General features: G+C 45.7%; 1 protein-coding gene and 1 long non-coding RNA gene across 2 annotated transcripts in view; one reads left to right on the top strand and one right to left on the bottom strand.

The window, feature by feature from the left end:
• The first annotated feature begins 1551 nt into the window (after nt 1-1551).
• Nucleotides 1552-7482, top strand: LOC117053663. The gene is made up of 3 exons (XR_004427429.1): nt 1552-1606; nt 3979-4123; nt 7468-7482. It is a non-coding gene; the product is annotated as an uncharacterized LOC117053663 (long non-coding RNA).
• Nucleotides 7483-16312: 8830 nt separating this feature from the next.
• The window catches only part of LOC117054026 (zinc finger protein 585A-like), a 29366-nt gene continuing 25528 nt past the window's right edge, over nt 16313-20150 (bottom strand). The window contains exons 7-9 of the mRNA XM_033162464.1: nt 19134-19257; nt 17759-17920; nt 16313-17017 (exon numbers count right to left, since the gene is read on the bottom strand). Of these exons, the coding sequence (XP_033018355.1) occupies nt 16313-17017; nt 17759-17920; nt 19134-19257 (991 nt within the window). The remainder of the gene's footprint in view (nt 17018-17758; nt 17921-19133; nt 19258-20150) is intronic.

Raw genomic sequence — 20150 nt, 5'->3', positions numbered from 1 at the left:
ATTTTGTTTCGCTTATTTTTAAGTTTTGTTTTATTATCACATTTTTGTATTGCATTAGATTGTTATAAGATGTACATTTTTTGTTTCGCCTGCTTGTAAACCGCCTTGAGTATCGTAAGATAGAAAGGCGGTATACAAATTAAAAATGAGGATGACAATGATTTGGGGGACCCTCCTGGCTGGGGGCTGAGCTTCCCTCTCCGTGGCCTAGAAACCGGAGGCAGAGAAAAGGTTCCACAATAAGTGATGTCCCTCAAAAAGAGGCTCAGCAACTATGCCCAATGGGTGCCAGTGGCCAGGCCAGACCCTGGGGCGTCTGCATCTCTGCCCCAGCTTGAAACGTGGGGAGGGGAAGTTGGGGGCTGCAGTGCTGGTGAACCTTTATCTCCCCCTCCCCATCCAGACAGAGGAATGGCCTAAGTTGCGGGGTTGGACAAGTGAGTCCTACCTGGGTGACGTGGAGTGGGCTGCGCGGGGGGCCTGTGGGAAGAAGCTTCTAACAAGTAGGAAGCTTCTCTTCCACTTCCTGCATTAACAGGGAAATGCTACAGGTCCACCTCATAGGGATGTTGTAAAGACAGCCGAGTTTGTTTTTATGAAGCACTTTGAACACTCTGAGTGTCCTCTGCAGAGGTCTTCTAGTTTATCTCCCCATGTTGTGCCCCCCACAGCCTTTGCTCAGAGGGGCTCTGGCCCTGCCCACCCATCCCTGCGCCACCTTCCCCTTTCATTCAAGGCCAGGAGATGGATCTTTCACCAAACTCCCCTTTATCCGTATTGCCACCACAGAGAATTCTTCAACACTTCACCTAAAGGATTATGGAGTCAGGAGGAGCCCTGGATTCCCATCTTGCAGAAGAGTCATTAGCCATTGGAACCAAGGGAATCCATCAAACCGTTGAATTTGACGTTTCTGCAGTTTTCTCCATTGGTTTGTCAGAGGAAACAGTCCGATTCATGGTATCTGTTTATTGGTACAATTTTATAGGCTGCTTTTCTGAGCCTCTTTGCTGTTGTGCATGTATGGTGCCTGTGTCAACGGTCCTTGTCCTGGCCTTAATTAGAGGCTGGGGTGGAGACTTAGGATTTTGGGGGAGTCGTTTAACTGCCCCCCTCCCATTCCTGGGGTGAACACAAATACCTAAAATATTGACGGATCTAATCTCATGGCTTGGGGTGGGGAGGGGAGGATAGTGCAATGTAAACATTGTGGGGGGGGGACCCCACTTTGCAGCCCCTCCCCCGCTCTCCTGATCCCAGGAGGAGGAGGGGAGGGGAGAAATCTTCCTCTCCTTCCCCCCACTCAATTCCTCCCCTCCCGGCACATCCTCCTCGCACCCCACAATCCCAAATCCCCCCACCATATGTTGCACCTCTTCTTCTTCTTCCTCCTCCTCCTCGCCATCCGGCTTCTGTTATGAGAATCAGGGCGCAGAACCCCCTCCCAAACTGCCTGCTTCTCCCGGAACTGGAGCTTCTACGCCGGATTGCTGCTCTACCCCATAGCTCTAGGGGCGCCCGCTTTCGGAAAGGGGAGGAGGGTCCTCTGGGGACCCCCGTGGATGTTGCAGGAAAGGAAAGGAGAATCGCGAGCGAGGACAAAGAGGTAAAGGGGCGGGGGGGGCGGAGAGGGGAGAGAAGGACCCAGAGACCCCCTCCAGCCCCCCCCCCAAAGCACCTCCCGTGGGCCCCACCGGCAGGGCCTGGATCCCTGCACGCGTGAAGCTAAGGGGGATTTCCTTGGCCCCTTAGGCGCCTTGGCAGGGGCGGACATGGGGCGCCCACCCAGGGGTTCCCCACGAGGACTCCCTGGCCCCGTTTCCCTCGCGCAGGTATCCCTGGGTCCCTGTGCGCTCCGCCGGGAGAAAGGCGGGCCATGAAAGGGTTAACGGGTGCGAGAGACGCCTAGATAGAGACCCCCCCTATCCCTCCCCTGCTCGTCTTGGGGGGGCCCCTACGGACGGAGAGATGGGTCGCGCATGGCGAGGGCTGAGCCGGACCAAGGGTGCAGGGGAGACGCCGAGAGAAAGGGAGGGGGTCAAGGAAGTGGGGTGGAGGAGGCAGGGGAGCATCCCCGGGGCAGAGAAGTGCAGCACTGGTGGCGCGGGGGGAGGGGTGAGGAAGACCAGTCTTTGGGGAGACGTCTCCATCCTGGCACCTGCGGGGAAACTCCGGAGGGGCCGCCTTGGATTCTCCCTCCCACCCAGGAATCGGCCACCCATTCAAGGCAAAAAGAGAGGAATCCCTGGAAAGTGGGGGTTCAGACCCCCACCGCTTCCTTCCTGCAAGCTCCATCCTCTTCCCGCCCCCAAAAGCCCCTGCCTTGTCCAGACGCAGGGTTCTGCCCAGTCCAACCACTGGTCCCCCTTGAGAGCAGAGGAAATCCAGAGAGGAAGGGGGGGGGCTTCTCTGAAGCAGCTCTTTCTTTCTCTAATCCCACCCAGGAAGCAGCCAGAAACCTTTTTCTCTCTCTCAGACATCCGTCTTTAAGTGTCTTCTCCACTGCCTGGTTCATTGAGGATGAGGATAATGTACACCTGTCATCAGAAACAGGGGTGCAGAGTCCATGGGATGGCTCTCAGGATTGGTATAGAAGTCGAAAGCATTTCTGTTCCTCTTATTCTTTGTAGGCAATGCCAGAGTGACTGACAAGCTGAGATTCAATCCATCATTGTCCAATGACAGCCATTGCATGAATCTTTCCAGTCAAAGGACCCAATTTCATGATAGACAGTGCCTGTGGCTGGAGGCTCTACACACAGTTTTTGCTTATGCTGGCCAAAGACTGCCAGTATTAGCACAGGTGAGGTGTGTGACCTTCCCAAATTTACAGACTGTATGTGAATGAGAGTTTGTGGGTGGGATTATAGTTTACGGCAACCGTGTGATTTTCTCACGCCTCGTCGCCCATTCTACCTCTCTCCAACGCCAGGTCTGCCGCAAGCTGTCAGGAGCACAGATCCCCACCTGGCACTAGATGTGCTGCTCCGGAAGTACGAATTCCAAAACAACTACTAAAAATCACAAGATATTAAGAATGATTTTAGTGTTAATACGCCGTCCATCTGGTTGGGTTTCCCCAGCCACTCTGGGCAGCTTCCAGTACATAAAAAAGACAATAAAACATCAAACATTAAAAACATCCCGATAAAGGGCTGCCTTCTAAATGTCAGATAGTTGCCCATTTCCTTGCCCTCTGAAGGGAGGGCATTCCATAGGGTGGGAGGCCCTCTGCCTGCTTCCCTGTAACTTCACTTCTGACAGCAAGGGAACCAGCAGAAGACCCTCGGAGGAGGACCTCCCTGTCCGGACTGAGCGATGGGGGTGGAGACGCTCCTTCAGGTCTACATGGCTGAGGCTGTTTATGGCTTTAGGTTGCAGATCCTGCTCCTCCATAATGATCTCCTGAGCAAGTGCGGCATATAATTAGCAGAGCAGGAAAAAATGCTCAGAGGCAGCCCAAAAATGATTCAGCTGAGAAATTTATAACTGAAGACAAATAAGCATAACAGGATCCAAAAAATAGCAAAAATGAAACTTACAGTAAAACCTTGACTTAGCATACCAATTACAGGTGGGTAGCCGTGTTGGTCTGCCATAGTCAAAACAAAATCAAAAATTCTTTCCAGTAGCACTTTAGAGACCAGATACTGAAGAAGTGTGCATGCACACGAAAGCTCATACCAAGAACAAACTCAGTTGGTCTCTAAGGTGCTACTGGAAAGAATTTTTGATTTTGTTTTAGCATACCAAAACAGCACTCAAGTAAGAAACAGACAGACAGAGTTGTGCGATAGCAGAATAGGAAGTGGGACCAGACACATTTCAATACTGTAGTTTATATACAATTCAATCTCAGACTCGCCAGCCTCCAGGATGACGACCCTCATCTGCCCTTCAGTTTCCTCTGCAGCATGGGCAGAATCTGCCTTCTTGACTGTGGGATTCACTGTCGTTCTCATCCTCTCCATCCACCAGGGCCTGCCTTCACCTGCAGCAGAATTCCCCAACCCACCAAGGATTTGAGACCCATCAGCTTTCCTAACCTGGTTTTGCTGGCCGGTTGAAGCCGTTGCTTGGATCGCGGCCCCTGTTGCATGCTGACAGCTTCTGGAAGCCACAGGTGAGAGTTGAGTGCAGGGTGGGGACCAATGGTGCATAAATCACCCCATAAGGTGCATGACATGTCCCCCACCAAAGGTACTACTGCTTCCCTAACACCCCAGGACATCTAGATTCAGGTAGGTAGCCGTGTTGGTCTGACGCAGTGAAAATAAAAAATTAAAAAATAGTCCAGTAGCACCTTAGAGACCAACTAAGTTTGTTCTAGGTATAAGCTCTCGTGTGCATGCACACTTCTTCAGCTACACTGAAAGAGATGTCATCAGACCCTTATATATTGTGGGAGGGTGCCGTGGGGTTTTCTCAGAAGGGTACTCCTACTATCAGCATCTACTACCGTTTACTATATGAAGAAGTGTGCATGCACACGAAAGCTTATACCTAGAACAAACTTACCATAATTGGTCTTTAAGGTGATGTTATTGTTGTTTAGTTGTTTAGTTGTGTCTGACTCTTCATGACCCCATGGACCAGAGCACACCAGGCACTCCTGTCTTCCACTGCCTCTCGCAGTTTGGTCAGACTCATGTTGGTAGCTTCGAGAATACTGTCCAACCATCTCATCCTCTGTCGTCCCCTTCTCCTTGTGCCCTCCATCTTTCCCAACATCAGGGTCTTTTCCAGGGAGTCATCTCTTCTCATGAGGTGGCCAAAGTATTGGAGCCTCAGCTTCAGGATCTGTCCTTCCAGTGAGCACTCAGTGCCGATTTCCTTGAGAATGGATAGGTTTGATCTTCTTGCAGTCCCAGACTCTCAAGACTTTCTCCCAGCACCAAAATTCAAAAGCATCAATTCTTCAGCTATCAGTCTTCTTTATGGTCCAGCTCTCACTTCCATACATTACTACTGGGAAAACCATAGCTTCAACTATATGGACCTTTGTCAGCATTGTGGTCTTGTTATTAACAGTCCTTTCTAAGGCCCATTTGACTTCACTCTCCAGGATGTCTGGCTCAAGGTCAGCAACCACGCTGCCTGGGGTGTACGAGACCTCCATATCTTTCTGGTGTAATTCCTCTGTGTATTCTTGCCACTTATTCTTGATGTCTTCTGCTTCTGTTAGGTCTTTTCCACTTTTGTCCTTTATTATGGTAATCTTTGTACGAAATGTTCCTTTCATATCTCCAGTTTTCTTGAACAAATCTCTGGTTTTTCCCGTTCTGTTGTTTTCCTCTATTTCTTTGCATTGCTCGTTTAAGAAGGCCCTCTTGTCTCTCCTTGCTATTTTTTGGAAAGCTGCACTCAATTTCCTGTATCTTTCACTATTTCCCTCGCATTTTGCTTGCCTTCTTTCCCCTGCTATTTGTAAGCCCTCATTGGATAGCCACTTTGCTTTCTTGCATTTCCTTTTCATTGGGATGGTTTTCGTTGCTGCCTCCAGTATAATGTTACGAGCCTCCATCCATAGTTCTTCAGGCACTCTGTCCACCAAATCTAAATCCTTAAACCTGTTCCTCACTTCCACTGTGTATTCATAAGGGATTTGATTTAGATTGCGTCTTACTGGCCCAGTGGTTTTTCCTACTTTCTTCAGTTTCAGCTGGAATTTTTTGCTTTAAGATGCTGATGATCAGAGCCACAGTCAGCTCCAGGTCTTGTTTTTGCTGACTGTATAGAGCTTCTCCATCTTTGACTGCAGTGAATATAATCAATCTGATTTCGATGCTGCCCATCTGGTGATGTCCATGTGTAGAGTCGTCTCTTGTGTTGTTGGAAAAGAGTGTTTGTGATGACCAGCTTGTTTCTCTTGACGGATCACTATTAGCTTTTGCCCTGCTTCGTTTTGAACTCCGAGGCCAAACTTGCCAGTTGTTCCTTTTTTCTTTTGTTCCCTTTTTTCCGTGGGATGGTTGCTCACAAGTAACCAGACGAGACTTCAACCTGTCTTTTATCAGGTTTATTGTGCATACTATATACAGTGAAGAGCTACAAGTTCATGTCTGTCTCAGTCACTCGCAGAATCCAGAAGTGGTCCCTTCCGGCTGGGACCGCAGCATAAGAACTTTGGCATCCTAAAACCCTGCATTTCACCCCCCTACGCAATTGGGGCACCGGAACTGGCGCTTCTCCCTCTCCGCCCGCCAGGTGAGGGGAGGGGCTCTCTAACATCCTCAGAGCCTCTGCTCTCCAGAACTTGAGTTGCTTGCCCCTCCCCACTAGAGCCGTCTCCGTTTCCCTCGCTGGAGGAGGAGGTGCTACCGGTCAGGTGGGGTCGGGGCTCTCTGTAGCATCCAGAGAGCCCTTCCATCACCCTGCATTGCGCAGGAGACAGCTGCACAGGGGACAGTTCCCTGACAACTCTCTACTTTAGCATTCCAATCCCCTATAATGAGAAGAACATCCTTCTTTGGTGTCATTTCTAGAAGGTGTTGTAAGTCTTCATAGAATTGGTCAATTTCAGTTTCTTCAGCACCGGTAGTTGGTGCATAAACTTGGATTACTGCGATGTTAAAAGGCCATCATCTGCTACCCTTTACAATATGAAGAAGTGTGCAAGCACATGAAAGCTTATACCTAGAACAAACTTAGTTGGTCTATAAGGTGCTACTGGACAATTTTTTTTACTTTTTTATTTAACTGCATCAGACCAACACGGCTACCTACCATTAAGTACAGTTATCTCCTTGCCTTTAATATCCTGCTTTTCAGTGTCATTTTAGGAGAGTCCTGTGTCAGAAGATGGGCTCGAGATCAGGCAGCACATCATTATTATAAAGAACAATGGGTGTGGGTATGTTTCCATCTGGGATTCCCATGTGCCAGCTGCTTTCCTTCTGCTTCTCCTGCTCTCTCCGTGCAATATGAGGCATGTAGATGGAGGTCCATCTCCAAGAACAGGAGCTTCCATGAGCACCCATTCATAGAATCATAGAACCATAGAGTTGGAAGAGACCACAAGGGCCATCCAGTCCAACCCCCTGCCAAGCAGCACCAAGCTGACCCCCAGCACCAAGCCTTGCCACTAGTTCTCTGACTGACCCAGGCCACAGTCCCTGGAAAAGATGTAAGTCTGAGCCTCCCTAAATTGTCCATATGGACCTCCTGAGGCCAATGGGACTGTGCAGCTGATTCATGAAGATCTAGAGGTGGAAAGGGGGCAACCACTTAATTTGAAAGGCAGTCCCACAGGATAACGGTATTCCAAGATCATGCTGTTATTAAAGATGATTGAAGATTATGAAAGGTTGTTGATGCATTACTATCATTTGACATCATACCATTTTCATTTCCTAAAAATTGGGGACATGGGTAGGAGGCAGAGGAATGTAGGAGACGTTGAAATAAGAGAAGGTGCTAATGATGTGCCCTTTTTTTCCTGTGTTCTCTTTCTTGAAACCCAAACAGGATTTCCTTTCCGCCTACTCTGAAGAAGGTGGATGGAGAAGAGAGAATTGCTGGAGACAGGACACCTTTTGTTCCATTAGGAATAGTCATTAAAATGTGTGAAATGTGGAATATGCTTCACTGAAGTCACATGGGCAATAAAGGATTCCAATGCAGGGAGTGTGGGAAGAATTTCAGTTAGAGTGAAAACCTTAAATTGTACAAACGGACTCACACAGAGGGAAAACCAAATGAATGTATGGAGTGTGGAAAGAGCTTTAATGACAATGGAAGCCTTAGAAGACATCAACGGACTCACACAGGGGAGAAACCATTTAAATGCATGGAGTGTGAAAAGAGTTTTTGTGATAGTGGAAAGCTTAGAAGACATCAGTGGACACACAAAGAGGAGAAACCATTTAAATGTCTCGAGTGTGAAAAGAGCTTTAGTGATAGTGGAGACCTTAGAAGACACCAAAGGACGCATACAGGAGAGAAACCATTTAAATGCATGGAGTGTGGAAAGAGTTTTAGTGATAGTGGAAGCCTTAGAAGACACGAACGGACTCATACAGGGGAGAAACCATTTCAATGCTTGGAGTGTGGAAAGGGTTTTAGTGATCGTGTAAGTCTTAGAATCCATCAATGGACTCACACTGAGGAGAAACCATTTAAATGTATGGAGTGTGGAAAGAGTTTTGGTGATGGTGGAAGACTTAGAAGACATCAATGGACTCACACAGAGGAGAAACCATTTAAATGTATGGAGTGTGAAAAGAGCTTTAGTGATAGTGGAAACCTTCAAAGACATCAATGGACTCACACAGGGGAGAAACCATTTAAATGTATGGAGTGTGAAAAGAGCTTTAGTGGTACTGGAGGCCTTAAACTACATCAACGGACTCACACAGGGGAGAAACCATTTAAATGCATGGAGTGTGGAAAGAGCTTCAGTCAGAGTGGCAGCCTTAGAAAACATCAACAGACTCACACAGGGGAGAAACCATTTAAATGCATGGAGTGTGGAAAGAGCTTCAGTCAGAGTGGACACCTTAGACAACATCAACAGACTCACACAAGGGAGAAACCATTTCAATGTATGGAGTGTGAAAAGAGTTTTAGTAATAGTGGATACCTTAGGCAACATCAACACATTCACACAGGGGAGAAACCATATAAATGTATGGAGTGTGGAAAGAGATTCAGTCAGAGTGGAAGCCTTAAAACTCATCAACGGACTCACACAGGGGAGAAACCATTTCAATGTATGGAGTGTGGAAAGGTCTTTAGTGATAGTGGAAGCCTTAAAACTCATCAACGGACTCACACAGGGGAGAAACCATTTCAATGTATGGAGTGTGAAAAGAGTTTTAGTAATAGTGGATACCTTAGGAAACATCAATGGACTCACACAGGGGATAAACCATATAAATGTATGGAGTGTGAAAAGAGCTTTACTCACAGTGGAAACCTTCGAAGACATCAATGGACTCACACAGGGGTGAAACCTTTTAAATGTGTGGAGTGTGGAAAGAGCTTCCGTTGTAATACAAGCCTTAGATCACATCAACAGACTCACACACGGGAGAAACCATATAAATGTATGGAGTGTGGAAAGAGATTCAGTCAGAGTGGATACCTTAGGACACATCAACAGACTCACACAGAGGAGAAACCATTTAAATGCATGGAATGTGGAAAGGACTTCAGTCAGAGTGGACACTTTAGAAAACATCAACAGATTCACACAGGCGAGAAACCATTTCAATGTATGGAGTGTGGAAAGGTCTTCAGGCAGAATGGAAGTCTGAAATTACACCAACGGATTCACACAGGCGAGAAACCATTTCAATGTATGGAGTGTGAAAAGGGTTTTAGTAATAGTGGAGGCCTTAGGAAACACCAACGGATTCACACAGGGGAGAAACCATATAAATGCCTGGAGTGTGGAAAGAGATTCAGTCATAGTGGAAGCCTTAGAACACATCAACGGACTCACACAGGGGAGAAACCATATCAATGTATGAAGTGTGTAAAGAGCTTCAGTCAGAGTGGACACCTTAGACTACATCAACGGATTCACACAGGGGAGAAACCATTTAAATGCATGGAGTGTGGAAAGAACTTCATTCGGAGTGAACAGCTTAGAAAACATCAACGGACTCACACAGGGGAGAAACCATTTAAATGCCTGGAGTGTGGAAAGATGTTCAGGTATAGTGGACACCTTAGACAACATCAACGGACTCACACTGGCGAGAAACCATTTAAGTGCCTGGAGTGTGGAAAGAGATTCAGTCAGAATGGAGACCTTAAATCACATCAACGGACTCACACAGGTGAAAAACCATTTAAATGCATGGAGTGTGGAAAGAGCTTCAGTTTCAATGCCAACCTTAGAAGTCATCAACGGACTCACACAGGGGAGAAACCATATAAATGCATGGAGTGTGGAAAGAGCTTCGGTTTCAATGCAAGCCTTAGAATACATCAACGGACTCACACAGGGGAGAAACCATATAAATGCATGCAGTGTGGAAAGAGCTTCACCCAGAGTGGAGACCTCAGTAGACATCAACAGACTCACACCGGGGAGAAACCATTTAAGTGCCCAGTGTGTGGAAAGAGGTTTAGTTTCAATGCAATCCTTAGAAAACATCAACGGACTCACACAGGGGAGAAACCATTTAAATGTATGGAGTGTGGAAAGAGTTTCAGTGAGAGTGGAAGTCTCAGAACACATCAACGGATTCACACCGGGGAGAAACCATTTAAATGCATGCACTGTGGAAAGAGGTTCAGTCAAAGTGGACACTTCAATATACATCAACGGACTCACACAGGGGAGACGTCATTTTAATGTATGGAGTGCGGAAAATGCCTCAGTCAGAGTGAAAATTGTTGAAGAAGACATCCGTGGACACAGAGGGGAGAAACCATTTAAATGTATGGCTTCAGTCAGAGTGGAAGTCCCACATCAACAGACTCATGGACAGGAAGAACTTTTAGAGTTGAAACCTTACAAACCAACAACAAACTCAAAGAGGATAAGCAATTTAAATGGAAAAATTCCAGAAAGTTATTTAGTTATAATGGAGTGCTTAAGGAGCATCTAGGGTGTCTCACAGGGGAGAACCCATTTGGATGTATGATGTGGGATGTGTTTCTCTGAGTCCAGTCTGAACAATGAACTCCACAGGAAATCATTCTTAAAAGCATGAGGTATATGTGAAGTTCTGGTGTTTATATATAAAATTGTATAGTAATGAAATAATGAAGGTATGTCTCACAATAGTGAGTATAATTTTAGATTTAAAGTACTTTTGGCTTTGGCACCAACCTCTGTCACACACAATCACCCCACTGCATGATCTCCAAGCACTGCTTCTTCACCAGAAGTCCATCCCTTCCCCCCAGGCCTTTGGAAGAAAATTTAAAATGCTGTAATTCAGGGGTGGCCAACTCTGAAGAGACTGCGATCTACTCACAGAGTTAAAAACGGGCAGTGATCTACCCCGTTTTAAAGGGGTTCAGGTCAAAGTTGTTGAGATTTTCTGAGGCAGGAGGAAAGCCCTGTTTTGGGGGGGGTTGAGCATTTTTTTAGGGGAGCCAAAGTTGTTGAGCTTCTTCGGGGGGAGCCAGTGATCTACCAGTGATCTACCACAGACGTCCAGTGATCTACCGGTAGATCACAATCTACCTATTGGACGTGCCTGCTGTAATTTAATGGGAGATTTACCCCAAAGCCTAATTGCAAAAGGGGGAGAAGTTGCAGGTACAAGGGAAATCTCCTGGGGGGCCCATCATCACACATGAACCCCATGATTCACTATATATTAGATAAATACATTTCTTTGCCTGAAAAATGCAACCATGACACTTTCAAGGTCAGCACCAACAGTTTGAATTCTGCTTGGAAATGTGTTGGGAATCAGGGAAGATCCTTTAGGACCAGTGATATGTGGTCTCGGCGGCTGCTCCCATTCAGTTGCAGTTTCCAGGTCACCTTCAAAGGTAGCCCCATGTAGAGCGCATTGCAGTAGTCCATGCGAGAGATAACCAGAGCATGCACTGCTCTGGCGAGACAGTCGGCAGGCTGGTGGGCTCTCAGCCTGCATTTTCCTATAATTCTCTTGTAATAAAATACAACCTGTAAATTTTAAATTCACCTTCCATATATTTTCCAATCTTCAAGTTGTATGTTGTGACCTAGATCCTGAGCCCATTTTATTTGTGCTGACTTTACCACTTCGTCCAGCGTTTCCCCACACAGCAGGAGATTATACATTGTTTAAAGTAATTTCGTATTCCAAACTTTTGTGAGCGTTTTTCTTACTATGTGATTATGAAAACCTTTGTTTTTTATCTTTCCCATACCATAAATATGAATGCCAACCAAATCTATTATCATCTCCTTCCAGATTTAATATTTCATGTCTCTAATTTAATCCATTCGTTGAATGCTGTGATTGTAATAATTTTATTGGCTGTTTTATTGATGGTTTATTTGATTTTTTTTCCTGATTCGTTTTCCTTCTTTTATATGGCACCCAAAATATATTTTTTCCTTGCTTCCCTGGCCCTTTTTTTAACAGCACTTTGTTGTATAAAAAAACCTCTCATGACTGCTTTACTAGCGTCCCATACAGTTTGGATTTTTCTTTCTTTGTTCAATTTAAAATATTCCTCTAGTCTTTTTATTATTATTATTGTCTACTATTTCTTGGTCATGCAATAAGTCATCATTCAATCTCCATCTAAAAGTTGACCATTCTTCCTTTTGCATTTCCATGGCCACTGGGTTATGATCCGACAAAGTCCTCAGATCTATCTCAACCTTCTTCACTTTTAATTCCAACTCTTTAGTGACCCAAACTGCATCGATTCTCGCATTGCTTTCATGGACATGAGAATAGTACGTGAACTGCTTCTCCATTAAATACCTTACTATCCAAATGTCTACCAAGACTATTTATTGCCTGCAACAACAAAAGTCATCACAGTTTTCAGAGTCACTACAGCAACTTCTTTCCAAGGACATAGACTGCCGGCGGGGGGGGAGGGGGTTGACAAAGGGGGGAAGTCTATTGAGAACCCAGCAGAGATCAGAATTTTTCCCCTCAGAAATATTATAAACAATTTTATAGAAGAGAAGAGAAAAGGAGGACAAGGACAAGATAAAACAATTTTTGGAATTAATAGCTCAGCAGAAAATTCCCATAGAGAAAAAGACTCTACTCAGTGATTTAATTTCGAGACAAGAAGTGGAAATGGCTATTGGACAAATGGAGATAGGCAAAGCCCCAGGCCCTGATGGCTTAACTGCAAAGTATTGTAGAACCTTGAAGGACTGGCTAGTTCAACCTTTGATGGATGTTTGCAACAAAATCTTGAGGGGGGGGCAAGCACCCGAGACCTGGAAGGAGGCTTTTATTACCCTGATTCCAAAACCAGATATGGACTGACGTCAAGTTAAAAACTATAGACCAATTTCTTTATTCAATGTGGATTACAATTTTTTTGCCAATATTTTGGCAAGAAGACTGAAGATGGTCTTAAGTGACTACATTGATAAAGACCAGGCGGGTTTTCTCCCTGGAAGACATATGAAAGATAATGTTAGAAATATTGTTGATATTTTAGAATTGTTGCTTTGGGAGCAGTGTTCCCAAAGCATTAGAGACAATTGACACGTTTGGACAAGTACCAGGATTTAAACTGAATAAAGCCAAAACTAAAGTATTGACAAAGAATATGATGCCATTGCAGATACAGAAATTGCAAGATCACACTGGATTGAACTTTGTTAAAAAGGTAAAATATCTAGGGGTGAATTTGACTCCAAAGAATATAAACCTGTTCAAGGACAATTATGAAAAATTGTGGAATGAGATTAAAAGAGACCTAGATATATGGACTAGCTTAAAGTTATCCTTGATGGGCAGAATAGCGGCTATAAAGATGAATGTATTGCCAAAGATGTTGTTTTTATTCCAAGTATTACCAATCATAGATAAGTTGGATTGCTTTAGAAGATGGCGATAGGACTTATCTAAATTTATCTGGCCTAGAATAAAATATAAGCCTAGAATAAAATATAAGATTTTGACAGACTCTAAGGAGAGAGGTGGATTCTCCCTGCCAGACCTAAGGATTTATTTTGAAGCTGCAGCCTTTTGCTGGTTAAAGGACTGGTTTAAGTTAGAAAACACGGATGTGTTGGACTTGGAGGGACATGATAATGTTTTTGGCTGGCATGCATATCTTTGGTATGATAAGGTTAAGGCCCACAAGGCTTTTAAAAACCACATAATTAGAAATGCCTTGTATCAGGTTTGGATTTGAAATAAAGACTTACTGGAGAGAAAAACCCCTAGGTGGATATCCCCAGTGGAGGCTAAGGCCTATAAGAGGCCAAACATGTCTGCAAAATGGCTAAAGTATGCTGATATACTGCAACAAGAAGGCCAGAGTTTTAAGTTGAAGAGTTACGAACAACTGAAAGAGGACGTTGCCGACTGGTTGCAGTACTACCAAATAAATGAAGTTTTTAAGTTGGACAGGAAATATGGCTTTCAAGTTGAGAAATCTAAGTTGGAAACAGAACTAATAGAACCGAACTCTAAAAACCTTTCCAGAATGTACAATTTGTTGCTAGAGTGGCATACGAAAGATGAAATGGTTAAATCTGTAATGATTGACTGGGCAAAAGATGTGGGCCATAATATTATGTTAGAGGACTGGGAGAAGTTGTGGAGGGAAGGTATCCAATTTACTGCATGTAATGTTTTAAGAGAGAACATCATGAAAATGGTATATAGATGGTATTTAACGCCAGTTAAATTAGCTAAGATGTATCATGGTTTGAGTAACGAATGTTGGAAATGTTAAAAAGTAGAAGGTACCTTCTATCACATGTGGTGGACATGCCCAAAGGTTAAGGATTTCTGGGAGAAAATTTATAATGAACTTTAAAAAGTGTTGAAATACACTTTTTCTAAGAAACCAGAGGCCTTCCTGTTGGGCATAGCCAACCATGAGATACCCAGAAAAGATAGAGTGTTTTTTATGTATGCCACAACAGCTGCTAGAATTTTGATTGCTAAAAACTGGAAAGGTGAAGAGCTCCCAACAGTAGAAGATTGGCAGATGAAGTTAATCATAGAATCATAGAATCTTAGAGTTGGAAGAGACCCCAAGGGCCATCCAGTCCAACCCCCTGCCAAGCAGGAAACACCATCAAAGCATACCTGACAGATGGCTGTCAAGCCTCTGCTTAAAGACCTCCAAAGAAGGAGACTCCACCACACTCCTTGGTAGCAAATTCCACTGCCGAACAACTCTCACTGTCAGGAAGTTCTTCCTAATGTTTAGGTGGAGTCTTCTTCCTTGTAGTTTGAATCCATTGCCCCGTGTCCGCTTCTCTGGAGCAGCAGAAAACAATCTTTCTCCCTCCTCTAATCGACTACATGGAACTCGCAGAACTGACCGCGAAGCTCCAAGACCAGAGGGAGGAGAAGGTGCAAGAAGAGTGGAAGAAATTTAAAGATTATCTGAAACAACGTGAAAAGTTGGACATTTGAAGTGAAATCAGTGAATATAATAGGCGATAGCTATATAATGTTAGGTTAAAATAGTATATAAGAAGTTAAGATTTTGTTTTTATATTAGATGTTATGATAAGTTGATAGAGATAAGATAAGATGTTATTTGAAGATTAAGAATAATGGTGAATGATTGTTAAAATAGTTACAAAGTTACTAAAGTAAATTAGAATTGAACGCAGAAGAGAGAATGGAAGAAGTCCTCCAAATAATATTTGAAATAAGGTTATAATAAGTAGATTGGTGTGTTCATGTGTTTTGGTGGAGTGATAGGTATGTATTAGTTTTATTTGATTGTTATTTGTATTTTCTGTTGTGTTTGTTTTTATATGTAGAATGTATGTTTTTTATTTGTTGTTTTGTGTGGAAATACCAATAAATTTCTTATTTAAAAAAAAGATATTTTAGAATTGTTGGAGGCAAAGAAGGATTGTAAAGTGTAAGGTCCATGGGATGGTGTCTCACAAGTAATGACACAGCAGCCAAACCTGTCTTTTACAGGTTTTATTTAGTGCAAACTATTTACAGTGCAGAGTAACAAAGTTCATGTCCGTCTCGGTCACTAGCAGAATCCGGGAGTGGCCCCTTCCGGCTATGTCCCCAACATAAGAATTTCGGCACCCCCACTGTTCCACCCTCCTTACGTTTCATCCCTCTGCACAGTTGGGGCGACGAAAGTGGGCCACCTCCCTCCTGAGCCGCTGGGTGAGCGGCACTGGGGCTCTCAGCAATATCCGCAAGCCCTGACATCCCCTGGCTGGAGGAGGTGCTGCTACTCGGGAGGCGGCCAGGGTTTTGATAACCTGTCAACCCTTCTGCCCCTGTCTGGGGACCAGGTGGCAATTCCCTGACATCCACCCCACCTCAAAGCCCCGCTCCCATCCCTGTCTGGGTGAGTTGCCGGAGGGTGGTGGAACATTTGCCCCAACTCCTTCCTCGTGGGTGGGGTCAAAAGCTTCTCCCCAACCCTGGGAGCTGTTCAGAGAGGGAGAAAAGCCTAGGAATGAGTCTTCATCCTCGTCAGTGGGTTCGAAAACCGCCCTCCACTCCCTGGAATAGCCCTCCGCCAGTGGGAAGTCCCAGAGAACCTCCCTGTCATCCGTGCCCTCAGAGTCCCCCTCTCCTACCCCCTCTTCCCCCCCTGAAGGAGGGAAACCCCAAAATTCCCCTTCGGTGTCAGTGGGTCCAAACATCTCCCCAAAAAACATCCTGTGGGGATTAGGTTTGCATGGGAAGAGAGCATTAAATTCCTCAGGTACTCTTCAGTCACTCGCTCCGTCCGAGGCTGGAGCGCCTTCCCAAGCTACTAAGTATTCCAGCTTGTGCCCGTTCCACCTGGAATCTAGCATCTCTGTTACCTCATTGCAGAGCTCCCCCTCCTCTACGCTCTGTGGCGTGGGCACCTTCTTTTCCCTCCCCTGAAAGCGGTGCCCCTCCAGCAATGACCTATGAAACACTGGATGTATTCTCATAGTGTCAGGCAACTTCAGCTTAAATGCCACTGGGTTGACCTGTTGCAACACCTCAAAGGGACCTAGCCTCCTATGCTCCAGCTTCTTGCATCTCCCCCTGATCGGCAGCCCCTGTGAGGATAACCACACCTTGTCCCCCACCCTCCTGTGCTCATCAGCTGCCCTCTTGTATGCCTCCTTGGCCCTCTCCAGGTTCTCCCGGGGCTGTTGCTGTATGGCCGCCATCTCTTCCGCAAACAGTTCTGCGGCCAGCACACTCAACTCCTCCTCCTCCCGCCCTGGAAACGCTCTGGGGTGGTGGCCATAATTGGCCATAAAGGGAGTCATCCCTGTGGACACGTTCTCCGTGATGTTGTAAGCAAATTCCGCCAGAGCTAGTCTCTCCACCCAGTCGTTTCCGCCTGCCCATTGGTTTGCAGGTGTCTGGCCGTGGACAGGCTCACCTCCACTTGCAACAAACTCATGAGCTTGTGCCAGAAACACGAGGTAAACTGCCTTCCATGGTCAGAAATTACCGTATTTTTCGCTCCATAAGATGCACTTTTTCTCTCCTAAAAAGTAAGGGGAATACCTGTGTGTCTTATGGAGCGAATGGTAGTCCCCGGAGCTGAATTGCCCAGGGGCCAAAAGCAGGTTGTGCTTTTTATTTTACAAAGAGAAAAGGGGGTGTTGAAAGGACCCCGCTCAGCAGCTGAGCAGCAAGAGATCGGGAGAGAGATAAGAGTCCCGGCTCCCTTTCAACCCTGCCCTCTTGCCCAGGCCTCCTTTGTTGAATGTGCTGCATAGGGAGGTTGTTTGTTTCCCCAGCGACATGTGACTGGCTGATTAGATTATCTGTCTGGAAACAGTAGAAACTGCTCCCTTTCCTTAAGATTTTTCAGAAATGTGAGTTGAACCCTATAAAAATGGGTCTTTTCCTCTTTGGTTTTCCCCCTTTGCAAAAGGAGCTTTGCTTTTCCCCCTTTGCAAAAAAAGCTGCAAAACTTTTAGCTGATCCTCCAAAAAAAAAAAAAAGTCTTTTCCATTTGCAAAAAAGCTGCAAAACTTTTAGCTGATCCCCAAAAAACCGGGGCTTTCCCCTTTGCAAAAAAAGCTGCAAAACTTTTAGCTGATCCTCAAAAAAAACCACAGGGCTTTTAGAGGAGGAAAACCAGAAAAAATTATTGTTGTTTCCTCCTCTAAAAATGAGGTGCGCCCTATGGTCCGGTGCGCCCTATGGAGTGAAAAATACGGTACCCACGAGGGGATGCCATGTAAGTGGAAGAGGTGGTCCACAAACAGCCTGTCTTTATGTCCCGACACATCCGTCTCCACCTTCATAGGTTTGGTTGGATCCACATGGACCAGCTGCTCCTCCGACACAAAAACCCTGAGGCCCTTGAATGCCTGTTGCGCCTCCTTTGTCCACAGAAATTTCTTCGCTTTCAAACAGTCTTACCTTGGGACATGGGCAGGTCTGTGATAACGTCGATGGGTACCACCTCCCAAGGCCTCCTCGGGGTGTGTAAGGGTTCTAACAACCCCGCCTGGGCAGTTCTTTCTCCCTTTGCCCTCTGACACATGTCACACTCCGGCACATATTCCCTTACATCTTCCCTGACCTTGGACCACCAAAAATCCCTCGTGACGAATAACATGGTCTTATGCTAGCCAAAATGCCCCACCATGGGGTTGTTGTGGAGCTGTTTGAGAATTTGGGCTGTTAACGCCTCCCCGGGGACATACAGTGCAACCCCTCCTTTTCTTTGAACCCCTCATCAGTCCCCCAACCTTCTTTGAGCTCCCTCAGTTTCCCCTGAGCAAAGTTATATTCCCCGGTGAGTCTGAGCAGTTCGGTCCTCCCACCAGCATTCCCCACAGGTCCACTTTCCCTGCAGGATAATGTGTCTGGCCACCGGAGGGCCCTCATCGTCCATGTACTCAGGCTTTCAGGACAGTGCGTCAGCTCTCACGTTTTGCTCCCCCGGGACGTAACGGATCTTAAAGTTGAAACTGGCAAAAAATTCTGCCCACCGGATCTGTCTCTGGTTGAGTATTCTCGCAGTGCGCCAATATTCCAGGTTCTTGTGGTCAGTGTATACCTGGATCTTGCCTGCATAAACGGCAAGAAGTTCCTTGTCCCAAATGGTGTAATTCTGCTCAGATTTGTTGAGTGTTCCCCTGCATCTTGCTGCAAAAGGACAGCTCCTATGGCTCGATCCGGCGCATCCATCTCCACCCTCATAGGTTTGGATAGATCCACATGGACCAGCTGCTCCTCTGATGCAAAAACCTTATTGAGGCCCTTGAATGCCTGTTGCACCTCCTTTGTCCACATAAATTTCTTCCTCCCTCTCAAACAGTCCGTGATGGGCATGGTAACATGCACAAAATTCTTGATAAATTTCCGATAGAAGTGGCAGAAGCCTAGAAATCTTTGTAAGTCCTTCTTTGTTTTGGGGCTTTTCCAGTCCAACGCTGCCTTCACTTTTTCCGTGTCCATGGCAAGGCCCCGATCAGACAGTCAGTACCCTAAAAACTCAACTTCCCAAGCATGAAACTGGCACTTCTCCAACTTGGTGTACAACTGATGCTCCTTCAGCTTTTCTAGCACCTCCCTAACATGCCGTACATGCTGCCCTTCATCCTCTGAGAAGATCAAAATGTCATCCAAAAAACAGATGCAATTCTTGTACAGGAGTGGCCCCAGCACATGGTGCATAAAAGCTTGGAAACAGGGGCTCCCGGCTTGTAAGCTGAAAGGCGTAACGAGGTATTCAAAAGCCCCTAAAGGAGTAAACGCGGTCATCTTCAACACGTTGCCCTCTTGCACCCTGATTAAGTTGTACACCCCTCTGAGGTCCAGTTTGGTAAAAATCTTTCCCCTCCACACTCGTCAGCAAGTCGTCGATGTGAGGCATGGGGAACGTGATGGGCTCCGTTAAAGAATTCACAATTCTAAAGTCTGCCCTCCACCTCTCCCTCAGCCGCCCTACAGCTGAGGGGTGTGGAAATGTTCAGGGAGGCAGGAGAGGATATATTGTTTAAAAATATCCTTTCTAACTTGCGCTAGCAAGTTCTATAACTTAGCAGAGTTTTACATTCCCCTTTAAATGCACAGAGGGTAGCTGGTTGCAGGCTTGTTTAAGCTTCTCGATATTAGATTCCTGGTAATTTCCCTTATATCCCTCTTAAAAGAATAGACACAACACAATCATGTGTAAAGTATATATTTTTACTCACACATTCAGTTCACAGATGGATCCCTGAAGGCAGACTTAGTTACAGAGTATATACATGTGGAATCTATCCCATATGGGAATAGTCCCTTTGTCCTCTGTTGACTGCCAACAGAGTATCTCTAGCTAAAGGGCTGGTGGTCATAGGATGGGGAGGAAGAAAAAAGAGTGTGTGTGCAGTATGCCTTGTCCTTTTGTGTTACCTGGGCAGGTAAGGTCACAACCACCTCTAGTCACATGCAAGAGGAAGGATGTCCCCATCAGGAGGAAACAGGAAGTTTTCTACTGGCTGGAAGAAACATCCTCCTGCAAGTCCACTCTAGGAAAACAAGGAATGTTGTACTTGACTGCTATCTGTGTATCACATCCAACAAGGGGGAGGCGGTGGAGAGGCTCCATGCAGCACCCTC

This window comes from Lacerta agilis, chromosome 10, assembly GCF_009819535.1.
Source record: "Lacerta agilis isolate rLacAgi1 chromosome 10, rLacAgi1.pri, whole genome shotgun sequence".
Taxonomy (NCBI): Eukaryota; Metazoa; Chordata; class Lepidosauria; order Squamata; family Lacertidae; genus Lacerta; species Lacerta agilis.
Note: the sequence above shows the minus strand (reverse complement) of the source record. Positions and strands in the feature narration are given on the sequence as shown.